Source organism: Phocoena sinus, chromosome 4 (genome assembly GCF_008692025.1).
Source record: "Phocoena sinus isolate mPhoSin1 chromosome 4, mPhoSin1.pri, whole genome shotgun sequence".
Taxonomy (NCBI): Eukaryota; Metazoa; Chordata; class Mammalia; order Artiodactyla; family Phocoenidae; genus Phocoena; species Phocoena sinus.
This window is the reverse complement of record NC_045766.1, coordinates 10083062-10096802: the sequence shown is the minus strand read 5'-3', so window position 1 is coordinate 10096802 and position 13741 is coordinate 10083062. Positions and strand designations below refer to the sequence as shown.

At 42.2% G+C, this 13741-nt stretch overlaps 2 protein-coding genes across 4 annotated transcripts in view; one reads left to right on the top strand and one right to left on the bottom strand.

Moving 5' to 3' along the window:
- Window positions 1–1182: 1182 nt before the first annotated feature.
- Window positions 1183–6226, bottom strand: DPH3 (diphthamide biosynthesis 3). Of its 2 annotated transcripts, XM_032630498.1 has the most exons (3): window positions 5978–6226; window positions 5392–5466; window positions 1183–3668 (listed from the first exon to the last, which is right to left on the bottom strand). In XM_032630498.1, exons 1-3 carry the CDS (start codon window positions 6083–6085, stop codon window positions 3603–3605), a joined length of 249 nt encoding a protein of 82 aa, XP_032486389.1. In that variant the 5' UTR covers window positions 6086–6226; the 3' UTR covers window positions 1183–3602. The 2 variants fall into 2 exon arrangements, with proteins under 2 accessions (XP_032486389.1, XP_032486390.1); XM_032630499.1 differs by lacking the exon at window positions 5392–5466.
- Window positions 6227–6437: 211 nt separating this feature from the next.
- The window catches only part of OXNAD1 (oxidoreductase NAD binding domain containing 1), a 55434-nt gene continuing 48130 nt past the window's right edge, over window positions 6438–13741 (top strand). Inside the window, exon 1 of one of the 2 annotated variants that reach the window (XM_032630496.1) lies at window positions 6438–6800. The gene's annotated coding sequence lies outside the window, so the exon portion shown is untranslated. The remainder of the gene's footprint in view (window positions 6801–13741) is intronic. The other variant, XM_032630497.1, reaches the window with a different exon arrangement.

Below are 13741 nucleotides of genomic sequence, written 5' to 3'. Positions count from 1 at the left end.
GCGATTATGAATTTTCTTTTCCAGCTGAGTCTACTGGTTCTCAGCTTGGTCTTCACGTTAGAATCACAAGGGAGACTGTACTATTCCTGACGTTCAAGCTGCACCTAGACCAAATAAATCAGCCTCTCTTGGGCAGCACGGCTTTTAAAAGCTCCTCAGGTGGTTCTAGTGCATTGCCAAGTTCGAACGCCAGTGCTCAACCCGTGCTTCTCAAACGTTAGCTGCATCAGAACCACCTGGAGGGCTTGTCAAAACCCAAGCCCAGAGAGATTCAGTACGTGTGGGCAAAGGGTGTCCAATACTTTGCACTTTTCGTATTTATTCTAATAATATTGTCAGTGCTCAAAACAATGAATTCCTTTCGGTATTAGAGTAGATAACTTTTTGTTTTTGCACGTATGACAGGCATTGTGCTAAATGTTTTAGTCATTAGCTAATGTAATCATTTTCACAAGGCTGCTTCATTCTCATCCTTCAGGTCTCAGAAAAGGTGCCAGACCTGAGAAGCCTTTCATCTATTCTTTAGAAAGGCACCTGTATCACATCACATGGTTTGTTTCCTCCTGGGCCCTAAACACAGCCTGTTCTCTTACTTCCTCTCTTCTAGTTGCAAGGAAGCTCCACGATGGCAGAAACCAACCTGTCTTCCTCACTTAGTGTCCACCATGTGGCAAGCACTCCACAGACCTTTGCTGAATGAAGGAATCCACAGGGCAATGCTGGGGAAAAGGTACTATTATGGTCTACATTTCACATTCCAGGACATAGAGATACAAAAAGAAACCTGTCCAAGATCACAGTGGAGGAACTGAGATTCAAACTGTGCCCTAACTAGAGCTGGGCTCTCAAAGCACTGTAAGAACTGATCATCAGTCTTAAATACCAGCCTTCCTTCCCAGCAATAAACTGAATTACTTACAGTCAACTGTATCTGCCTTTCTGCCGCTTACTTCAAAGCTATTTTTTTCCAACTAATAATAAAAATCCAGAACTGAAACCCATGTGGCCAAACAGTAGAAACAGTGGCAATTTCTTTCCTACTTAAAAACTGTACTGTCCACAACAGAAACCTTACAAAGTTCTAAAGCGGGTTAAAGATTTCTACCTCATATAAAAATCACATTATAACCTTTTAATACATAATGTTCGTATTTAGGGGAAAAAAAACTACATGAAAACAAATGGATGTAAATAATCTGGCTTTATTTAGCATGCCAATACAATTTATTCTGGTAATAAATTAATATGTACAGTTGTCAAAAATGTTGGGTGCTTTCCGATAAAAAGGTTTCTGACTGTGTACACTAAAGTATATGCAGAATCCTTTGACATGGAGTTACTGAAGAATGGAGTGTCTTTCTCTGTAATTCATCTTCAGCCCGTGTTTAGTTTAAAAAGGTTTCAATTACCATTCCAGCTCCTGCAAACTATGAAGCCTGAAATTATAGTACTGAGTTTAGAAATACCCTGATCCAGTCTCCTAATTGTACGGATGAGGAATCCACTGGTCTTGCCAAAGATTACCAAGGCAGCAAGAGACAGAGCCTGGATTACAACTCAGTCCTCAGAGGGTCTCTGAAATGTCTGTGAAGCTAAACAAGGCATATACACCACACTGAACTCGAGTCGTATCTGTCAGACCCTGGTTTTACTTTCTGCTTAACACAGGATTAAATCCTGATGTGTTCTTTTGTGGTTAACAGATTTAGCAACTCAGCTGCTTTGGAATGAAATCATTCCCGTTATCACATTATCACCAATCGCCAGTGGTGCTGGCTTTTCTCCTGGGACATTTGGACTTGGGCAACTTTTCTTCCTGCTCTTCTACGCTCACAGTGTAAGTGACATCAGGGATGTCTGTTCTTGTTTGAAATTCATCATCAGTTACCAGTATCTACGAAACCATCAGATCTGAGTATGGGACAGTTCGTTTCTCTCTGTAGCTCATCCCCACCAGTCAGCACACACCCTGCTCTGTTCACCTGAGCCGTCACTCGTTCCAAAGCAACTGTGGATTACTTCTGGGGTGTCAGTGTCCCAAACAGCGATGAGATTTCTCAACATATCAACACGCCATATGCTTCACATAATGTACCAAGCAGTTCTGGCATACAGTTTTTGGTGATTTATGTCTCAGCCTAATGGCTTCACATAGCCATGCTGTTGGCAGGGGAAAAAAGGCCACTGGCCTGTTTTAATTTAAACCCCCAGTGAGTATGCTGCACATTTATCAGTTAGTAATAAAATGCTCACATGCTGGCAAGCTATTTTTCTAACTGCAGAAGCCATTTACAGAGCAACCCACCAGACATAGGTGAGTTTAGCTTTATGTACACACAGCAGAGGTGTGTATATAAAGGGAATTTTGGCATTTCTGTGCAAGTGGTTCTATTTCTTGCTATTCTCAGGGCTGTAGCAAAGGAAGACCGATAGCCTATCTTTGTATGTTTCTTTTTCTCCAGGGCAAGAGTGAATGTCTGATGTGGTTGCAGCTTATAGAGGCTTATTAGATGGGCCCTCAGGGGCATATTTAATTGGAACAGGCATCTCATTCTTAAGTTCCTCCTCAGCAAATACAAGAGTTGCTGTGGAAGCTTTACCTTTTAGGACTAGTAACTTGATTTGGTGGTAATGCTGAAAGCAGGGCCGCTAGCCATGAAGACTTGACATTAACCCCTACCTAGAGTGAAATTTCCTTAGCCTTATCTAAAAACAAATACACACACAAGAACCCAGATTCAGAAATGTTACTTGCTCTGTAACCACTCAAGCAGTTAATTTACTAAAAGTAGGCATATTTTTCTCCTCTCCTCCGTTTACCAATTTCACTTTCTTTGGCTGTTTTTCTTTTTATCTTGTCCTGATTTTCAAGGAACATGCAGAATATTGATAAGGAAATTCCATATTCTTTGATCATTTCACTTTTTGACTTTTCTTCTTACTCACTACCTTTTAACTCTGGACAAATTGTGAGCTCAGTATATTTTCTCTTTAACACCATGACCAGAACCCAGTGTATGAAGTATAATGGAAATGACATGCTTAACAGAACACAGACATCTGACTCATGGCCAGCTCTTGAAAACTGGCCTGGCCAACTGAAGGTACAGTCCCCGACTGACTGAAGGCAACTGATTTCTTCAGTTTAGAACAGCAGAGCTGATGTCAAACTACAAAGAAAGGGCTGATTTAATAATCTTAATAACCAACTAAAAGTAAAATCTTTTTTAAAATTAAAGAATCCTAATGACTTTGAGGTAGATGAAGCTGTTGTCAGATAATGAAGTAATTATGTGTAAGATATAAAAATAACAAAATTGAGTGAAAGAAAGCACTGATTTGAAATTATCTTCTTTTAAGTTCGGATGGAAAATTAAGAGCCCATCCAATTCAAAGTTTTGGCACAAAATCCGCGTATGTCATGTGGTGGACTTGCTTCTTCAACTGGAGATGAACTTGGCAGCCGATGGAAAGAATCCACACTCTATGGAACACCAAACTACAAAATGACTGTTCCCATGAAGAAGCCAGTGACTTTGCATTTGATTTTTCCAATTTGGCTCATTCCCCAAAATTCAGGCTTTGGAATCCTAAAGTCTGCTTCAGCACTTAACTAGCTCTTTGTTGGTGGAAGGGGCCGGGACTGTCTCTCCACACATAAACTGATCCTAAGACAGAACAAGAAATTATATTAATCACGGAGTGTCTGTGTCACAGATGCATCAAAGATAAACTCATTTTGTTACAGAATCAATCCAGCTCTGCTAATCTAAGTTTTTCCTTTGCTCTATCACTTCATTCTTGTTCAATGAGTCAATGCCAGCAGCAGAATCATAATCTTAAAAATGTATCAGTTTTTAGTCCTGAATTCATATTTAATGCCTCTTATAAACAAACATGTCCCTCGTCACTACAGAGCACCCATTTCTCAGAAATCACATTTATAAAACAGACATCACACCTTTTAAGTTTCTGTATTAATTACTATTTGCACTACTACTTCTCCACTTCAATATTTGGTCACTCAAATACCTGCCCTCTTCAAAGTAATTACTTTTTTCAACTAAAGGGATAGCTCTTTATGTTTCCCAACATAGATAATCTGCAAATTAGCTATTTTGTAAATGAAGTTCAATCTCTGATGATTTAGCCTGGCTTACACCAGCCAGCCCAAGAAACCTCTGCCTCCCAGGTTACCCCTCATCTCCTGCAGTCTGATCCCCATAAGGATCAGCCTGTATTCTGTCCCTATTGATTTCTGACTCCTGCCCAGCACCTGGAACCCTCCCACTGTGTTCTTCGGAGTTTATGGTCCACCACCAACACGATGCTCCATATTCTTTAAAATGGCCCTGTGCCTTCCTGCTCTAACACAAGGTTCTCGAGCAGTAGCGGGGAGGAGGTGTTGTTTTTGTCTCTGGGGATATTTGGCAATGTGTGGAGACATTCTGGGTTGACATGCTGCGGGGTGCTACTGGCATCTAATGGGTAGAGGTCAGGGATGCTACTAAACAGCCTACAGTACGTGATCACCCGATTTAAAATTGCAATCTCTTCTCATACCAGCACTCCCGCTCACCCTTACCCTGTTTTCTTTTTGTTCCAGAACACATTTAAATGCAAGAATAAATCAGTAAACCTCTTAAGTGTCGTCTAAATTATAGCCTGCTTATGTCATGAGGTATGTGCCTTGTTCCCCCACCTTGCCTATACTCATTTTAGAGTTCATCCTTAAGAATGTTAAGCTTTGTTATATGACAATTATATCAACAACAACAAAAACAAAAACCAAAACCCAGAGAAAAGAATGTTAAGCTTCTTATGAAGTTAAGACTCCATTCAAAGTACTGACCAAAAGTTGGGGTGGGCATTTATTTTGTTTTCTATTGTCAATATCCTTGGGTGAAAACAGCAGGACAACTAAAGACTAAAATGAAAATTGTAAAATTGCAACTATGACTTACATCTCAAACAAGATAATGCAGAGCTCGATGTATAAGCCAGGTAAGAGATACTATACAAATGTTCCCTCAAAATAAGTCCAAGAGCTCTAAACAATTTTAATTGCTTATTAAATAAGGGAGGAATAAACACTGTCAATTAAATAATCTTTATAATTATTTTCCTCTATTTAATAAGTAATCCTAATATTCACTAGATACAGAACAGTTTTCTTTATTGCCTTCTCCAAAGCTAAAAGAGTTAATCAAGTTGAGCTTTTAAAATTTTAATTTACTATACAGCTGCTTATTAATGGTTTTAAAAATTTGTTTTAAAAAACATAGCATTTACCTAGCACAAGATTAGAAAACATTCTGCACCTACCTATCACAGGCAGACTATTCTAGGTGCCTGCAACCCTCCCCCACCTTTTAAAATCTGACTCCTTACTTTGTCATAAATCACTTTTATAATGAGAGAGCAGCTAGGGCACGTTGCCACGTCTTCCCCATTCTCCAAATCTTCCTATAACAAAATCGAACACCGCACCGTCAGCAAAGTCTTCTCTTGGCGATCTCCTTCTCCCAAACCCTCCCACCTCTGTGGGCAAGCTCCTTTGAGGCTGGCCTCCCCACAAGGCATGTGAGGACCAAAAGCATCTTCCAAGAGAAATGCCAGCCCCACTCTTCCCTGGAAGCGTCACTTGGGATAAACACCCAGGAGGGTGAGTCAAGGCTCAGTCGCCTCAAAACCCCTGGGAAGACAAAAACACATACCTTCCTCCAAAGGAGTATCCCAGGAAGTGGAAGCTTAAGTTGGGAAGGATGGCGCCATCCACACCCTCCCCTCCCCGCTCCGGCCCGACTAAAGGCCAGAACCAAGTGCCGTCGACAGCGCGGAGTATCAAATTTGGGGGAATTCAGAAACGGATAAAAAAGGGCGTGGATAACTATGAGCCGCGTGGATCGGCGGCAGGAACTCGGCAGAGCGAAAGCGCGCCTGCTCCGAGGAGTCGCCGGGCGGGTCCCCGAGTTACCTTGGTGATGCAGAAGTTATCTCCACACGGGCAGGGGTAGAAGTACGTCTCCGAGTCCTCGTCATATTGGAAGTCCTCGATCTCCACCTCGTCGTGAAACACCGCCATCGTTACTGGGCGAGCAGATGTCTATCACCTCCACCGTCCGACCCAGGCCGGGGCCGGTCCAACTTCTAAGGCGCCGGCCCAGCCGGGCGTCGTCGCCGTGCACCTGCGCAGGAATGACCGCTTCCGGCTCAGAGACAATGACGCGACTCAGGGTTTGAGGTCAAATGGGTGACCGGGTAGCGGTCACCATGGAGATGGAGGAGCTAGGGGGCGGAGACACGGGCGGACGGAGGTGGCTGCTCCGGGAGGTCGCGCCCCGCCCCGCCCATCGGACGGCAGCGACCAATAATATGTGAGGTTCGCTCGCGCGGCTGCTGCGTCACGTGGGGGAACACCGGAAGCTCTCCGTCGCCGGGGGCGGAGCTTGTCCCTACTCTGGGAACTGAGTCCCAGAGGTGGCGGCGGCTTGGAGGTTCCTTATTGAGGGGTTGATTACTTGCCTCACGTCCGCGGGCCTTAGAGAGGCCTTAACCAGACCCCGCAGCGGGCGGCGGCCGGCCTAGGTATCGTCGACCTTGCCCCTCGGCGACGCTGCGGAAAAGCGGGCGCGCTTTGTGAGTCTGAAGTGGCGGCGGGAACTGCTCGGACTCCGGAACGTCCCTCCGTGCCTCCCCGGTGACTGACGAAAAGCTCCCATGGAATAGTGATTTCACCGAGTGACCGTGAGCTCTGGGCGACGCGTAGCTCGTAGTTCTGGCTGCACTCGGCTATTCAGGTACATCCCCGCCTCTTCCTCACCCTAGATTGTCTTCAAATGCCCTAAATTGTGTTGTCGAAAGGACCAAGCAAGATCTGTTAACGCAGGTTGAGTTCTAGTCCTGTGTTTGCCAAGCATGTATTGATAATATTATATAACTACAATCAGGTGTTTCGCTAAGTATAGTTCTTCCATCAACCCTGGGACTTTAGATGTTATTCCATATTATTAATCTTTAAACTGAGATACAGAGAGTCACGTATCTTGACCGAAATCACACACCTAGGAAATGAAGAGCCTGTCTGTCCCCAAGCCTATGAACAAATTACTTAACTTGCGTGAACCACAGTTTCTTCTTTGTAAAAGAAATGGCATCAGCATGCAGAGTTACTACCATGAGGCCTTTGTATACCTTAATGGGAAATGCAAATAAAAAGTGATTTGTCTCGAAAGCAGTACTAGTGCCTGTCTTGGTAAAACGGGGTTTCATGGGAATATTGCTCCATTACTAGGCATTTATTCAAATCTTGGTAGAGAAGGAATGCTGTGAGAAAACCACTATTTAGAAGCAGATCTGGGCTCAGAAGATGACCGTTGGGAACTAACTCTGGGGGCTGGACATTTACATTCTTTGGGCCTTATTTCCTCTTCTGACTGAAAGAGGGTTGGATTAGAGATGATTTACAAGATTCCTTTCAGATCCAACATTCTACTTTTGCCTGGAAATTACGAGTTTTACTTGGTTCAGCAATCACATATACGATATTCAGTTTATATTTGTATAATATGCATAATATACACATGTACACATCCTTATGCTTATTTATGTACACGTACTCCGACGTTTGCATGAAGCTACCAATTTTGTGCACGCTGAAGTTCCACCTGGTTTAGCCCTTCTAAAGCTTGAAAACCTAAAGGCAGAGGAATCTTTGGGAGAAAATTTAGAAGTTATGTTAAAGGGATTAGTAGAAGATTATTTCAGAGGCTTCACCAACATTCTAGTTTGCCTAATTGGAGATCTACCCAGGAGTTAGGAAACATTTGCTAAACTTGTTGAGGGTTAACTGGGATGGTTCTGCTCTGAGCAAAGGAGAAAGCCCACATAGCTCAGAGCCCACATAGCTCAGAGGCTGCTCCCTGAATCTTTGCAGACACGGATACTTCCCAGGTAGCCTCTTGGAGAGAGGAGGACAGAGAGTCTCCATCCAGTGTTTATTCTGTAGTCCCAGTGATCATTTTGAGGTTGGGAACTTTAGTTCTTCAGTGCTTCTGAGCATAAGTACCTACAAAATAAAGGTGAGCCATTTTTGAATGTACAGAAATGGGTGCTGTCATATTTGGTTCACGGAACTATAAATTGGTAGACCTTTTAGAAAACAGTTTGGATCTATCAAAAACAATTTGCTGGGGAATCTTAAAATTGAGGTTTGTAATCCTAAAAGTTTCAGGAGTCGTTGGATAATTTTTCTTTATAATTTCCTTGTAATTTTCCAACTTTTCTTTGAGTATGTATTACCTCAAATGGAAAAAGAAAAATGAGTGAACCACTTATTAATGAGCCACTTATTAATAGTAATTGACACTGTGTGCCAGGCCCTGTACCAAGTGGTTTACATGCATCATGTCATTGAAACAGCCCAGTGAGGTATAGGTATCATTAATCCCATCTTCAACATTGGGAAACGTGAGCTTTAGGGGCTTAGGTTTAGGAGCTTACCAAAAGGGGCAAAGCTGGTTAAGTGACATTAAGCTATGGTGATCACTCAGACCTGTCTGACCCCAGAAACTAGGCTCTTAATTACCTTCAGTGCCATCTGTGATATGATGGTGCTTGAAGCAAAGCTGGATTAAACAAACAGCCCTGGCACTCTGTAGACTGCTGAGATTTTCTGCTAGAGCAGTGCAGGTTCCCTTGAGGCCTAGATTTGGGGGTCTCCTTGGCCTTCCGTACCACTTTCAGCCTGCCGTCTGTTGCCATATCCCTTGTCTGGCCAGAGGTGGTTTCCCATATCATTCTGCCAGTTTGAGTTCATCCTGTGCTGAGGAAAGTAAAACTGTAGCCAATCCTGTGAGGCATTATTTTACGCCACCCAGCATTTTTTAATAAAACATCACAATGACTACTAAACTTTACATTTATTCCTAAAAGGGAATAGACATTTTATAATATAATGAAACATCTTTGGACTCTGAGAGCATGACAGAAGCAAGTTTACTAGTTGCTATACAGTCATTTGAGATCACAAATTTATGGTTTAAAAATAATTTTTTTTAAATTGTAATACTGCTGATTTGGAAAATAACAGTGACCAAAATTCTTAGCGTGAGATTGAATTTAGAACTAGATCATACTTACGTCATAGCAGCTGTTTTTTATGAGTGCTGTTGTAGATCAGGCTAAGGAGTTGTTTATTGGCAATATCAACCCACTGCCTCTCTAGATTGTTTGGCAGGGATAACGTATTTGGGTTGATTTTTAGTGACACTCCTGCTTGCTAGGTATTTCCCCGGACGTTTATTCCTTTCAGCAATCTAGTGAGGTAGTGTTGTCATTCCCATTTATAAATGGGAAGAGGTGACTGGCCTAAGGTCAGAAAGCAGAAAGGAGTCAGATCTGAGCCCAGTTCTGCTGATTCTGAGTCGAGCACTCTGTTATAACTTGTATTCCACTCGGGTCCCCTGACCAAATGCCAGGATCCCTTGTGCTTCCTCACTGGTACCTAGAATTATAAATCAGCAGGTGCCATGCTAGCTCTGTGAGTTTATCTCAGTGCATTCATGCTCTTTGAGGCATTCTTGGTTTTTCTTTCTCTCTCTGCTTGCTCACACCTCATCCAGTCTATCAGCAAGTGATAGGGCTCTAATTCCAAAAGCTATTCCATGTTCATCTGCTTCTGTCTGAGTTTTATCCTATCTGCGCTTAGCCTGGTGCCTTCTAACTGAACTTCCTGCTTCAACTCTTGCCCCTCTGCAATCTGTTCTTTACAGGGCAGCCTGAGTGATCCTTTAATGTAAATTAGATCACGTCCCTCCCCTGGTTTATTTAAACCCTTCAGTTGTTGCCCATCACCTTTAGAAGAAAGTCCACACCCTTCCTGTGGCCTGCTGTGACCTGGCACGTGTCTCCCTCCTTGACCTCATGTCCTGTCACTGTCCTTGACTCACTGCTCTCCAGTCACACTGGCTGTGCTTCCTCTACCACACCAGGCTTGTTTCTGTGATGGGGCCTCGCTCCAGTGCTCTGCACTTAACGCCTGCTTGGCTGCCTCTTTACCCTCATTCGGGTCTCAGCTCTGATGCCTCTTGAGAGAGACCTTTCCTGATATTCCCCCACCTACCTCATCACTCTTATTTCCTTTATCACACTCATTGTAATCTGAGTCTTGTTAATTATCTGTTTATTGTTATCTGTTGTAGACATTGTGATAAAAGCCTCATGATGGCAAAGGCCTTGTGTCTGGTTGTTTATTGTGTCTCCACAACCTGAAATAGTGCCTGGTGCCTCAGTAATTGTTAAAGAATTTGAATGTAGCTATTGAACAGAAACTAGTATCATTCATTTTAAATCTTAATCTGTTGCTTGCAGTTCATTGCTTAAATGGATATCTGTTTTATTTAGCATTTATGATACTTTTCTCTCTTTTAAAAGTAAAATAACTTTTTGGTGAGATAAGGCCCATGAGATACAAATATTGATGGAATATTCTTTCTTGTATGGTTTTGAAAATTAATTAATATGTTAATTTTATTTAGTTAATTAATACATTGAATATATAAAACCATTGGACATAAATTTCAAAATATGTGTAGTTTTTTCTTTTTTTGTATTTTTTGTATTCTTTGAATGTGGCTTTATTTTTTAAAAAAAATTTTATTGAAGTATAGTTGATTTGCATTGTTGGTTAGTTTCAAGTGTGTAGCACAGAGATTCAGTTATACATACATAAGTATATATGTTCTTCAGATTTTCCTCCCTAATAGGTTATTACAAAATATTGACTATAGTTCCCTGTGCTATACAGTAGGTCATTGTTGGTTATCTATTTTATATATAGTAGTGAGTATATGTTAATCCCAAACATGTATTCCTCCCCTTCTTTCCCCTTTGGTAACCATAAGTTCGTTTTCTATGTGTGTCTGTTTCTGTTTCATAGATAAGTTCATTTGTATCATATTTTGGATTCCACATATAAGTGATATCATGTGGTTATTTGTCTTTCCTTGTCTGACTTCACTTAGTGTGAAAATCTCTAGGTCCATCCATGTTGCTGCAAATGGCATTATTTCATTCTTTTTTATGGCTGAGTAATATTCCATTGTATATCTATATATATATAGATATATAGATATATGACATCTTTATCCATTCATCTGCCAATGGCCATTTAAGTTGCTTCCATGTCTTGGCTATTGTAAATAGTGCTGCAGTGAACATTGGGGTGCATGTATCTTTTTGAATTATGGTTTTTCTCTGGACATATGTCCAGGAGTGGGATTGTAGGATGATATGGTAGCTTTATTTTTAGTTTTTTAAGGAACCTCCATACTGTTCTACATAGAGGCTGTACCAGTTTACATTCCCACCAACAGGGTAGGAGGGTTCCTTTTTCTCCACACCCTTTCCAGCGTTTATTATTTGTAGACTTTTTGATAACGGCCATTCTGACTAGCGTAAGGTGATACATCATTGTAGTTTTGATTTGCATTTCTCGAATAATTAGCAATGCTGAGCATCTTTTCATGTGTCTTTGGCCATCTGTAGGTCTTTGGAGAAATGTCTATTTAGATCTTCTGTCCATTCTTTGATTGGGTTGTTTGATTTTTTGATATTGCACTGTATGAGCCATTTGTATATTTTGGAGATGAGCCCCTTGTTGGTTGCATTGTTTGCAAATTTTTTATCCCATTCTGTAGGTTGTCTTTTCATTTTGTTCATGGTTTCCTCTGCTGTGCAAAAGCTTTTAAGTTTAATTAGGTCCCATTTGTTTGTTTTTATTTCTGTTACTCTAGGACAGCGGCCCCAACCTTTTTGGCACCAGGGACTGGTTTCGTGGACGACAGTTGTTCCACAGACGGGGGTGGGGTGGGGTGGGGGGATGGTTTCGGGATGATTCAAGCGCATTACATTTATTGTGCACTTTATTTCTATTATTATTACATCATAATATATAATGAAATAATTATACAACTCACCCTAATGCAGAATCAGTGGGAGTCCTGAGCTTGTTTTCATGTAACTAGATGGTCCCATCTGGGGGTGATGGGAGACAGGGACACCCGAAGTGTGTTGCTTATGTCCACTCTACTCCGTGATCTCGTTTTGGTTGCTGTCCCTGCAGAAAACCCTGCTTCACAAGGATAGGATGTTGGAAATGGAAGCAGGCTTTTCAGTGCTTTTGTGGCAATCTCAGAATATCCCGCCTTGACTTTAATCCAGAATGTATGGAGATTTGAAGTTGACTCAAACATACTTTTAAGGCCACCATCATTTGCGATCTCAAGCAGTTGATTCCCTTCTAGCACGGATGAAGTCGATTCACCTGGCTTATTCACAAATGGGTCACGGATCCATACCTTCCCGGTTCGGGAGTCTTTTGTGATTGGGAAGTAATGCTCAGACACTTTTGAAAGCTGAGATAGGTGATCATGCACTAGTGGGAGAAAGAAGGATCTGGCTCAGTCTCTTTCAAAATCTCTGCTAATGTTTGAAACATGTCAAAAATCCCAATGTTCACTTGTCACCCCCATAACTCCAGTTTGGCTTTGAATACAGCCACTTTATCTGCCAACTTGAACACAGTTGTCATTCTCCTGTGAAGTGACAGATCGAGTTTGCTGAGCAGGTTGAATATGTCACACAGGTAAGCAAGTTTTGCGACCCATTCTGTGTCACTGAAATGTAGTGCCAGTGGTGACTGTTTTTCTAAAAGAAATCTCAGGAGCGGCTCTCGTAACTCAAAAACTCTGGCCAGTGATCTACCTTTAGAAAGCCATCTCACTTCTGTGTGTAAGAGAAGACGTGTATGCTCTGTGTCCATCTCCTCACAGAACTGCACAAGCAGATGGGAGTTAAGGGCATGTACTTTAATGTGGTTGATAATGTTAATCACATCCTGCAAAACGTTAAGTTCAGGTGACATTTTTCGGCTAACCAGCCTTTCTCTACGGATGACACAGTGCGTAGGCTCACATTCATAGGCGACCTCTTTGACCCAAGTGGTGAAACCAGAAAGCTGTCCAGTTGTGGCAGGTGCTCCGTCGGCACATATACTGACACAAAATGACCAATTCAGGACTTCCCTGGTGGCGCAGTGGTTAAGAATCCACCTGCCAATGCAGGGGACACGGGTTCAAGCCCTGGTCCAGGAATATCCCACATGCCCATGTGCCACAACTACTGAGCCCGTGTGCCACAACTACTGAAGCCTGTGCGCCTAGAGCCCGTTCTCCACAGCAAGAGAAGCCACCACAATGAGAAGCCCATGCACCGCAACGAAGAGTAGCCCCCACTTCCTACAACTAGAGAAAGCCCGCGCACAGCGATGAAGACCCAATGCAGCCAAAAGTAAATTAATTAATTAATTAATTTTAAAAAATGACCAATTCAGTTTTCCTGATATGTCCCGATAAGCCCAAAGAGTTGAGTAGTTCTGCAGCTGTGGTGTTGATTGGCAACAAAAGTGCACATAACTTATCCTCATGCACATCCTTCTGAAAAATATATTGCACAAAAAACAAGCGTTGTTGCCTTGTTGTCAACATCAGTAGACTCGTCAACGTGGATTGCATACCGCGGTGACTCATTAATCCTCTCTAACAATTGTGTGTCAGTATCCTCTGCTGCTGTTTCATCAGTTCATCTAGTGATGGTGCTAGCGAGGAATACATGCCACCTTTTGAACGGCAGCCTCTCCTAAAAGTTCCCGACAAGTGTCCTTAGCAGCAGGCAGGATCAG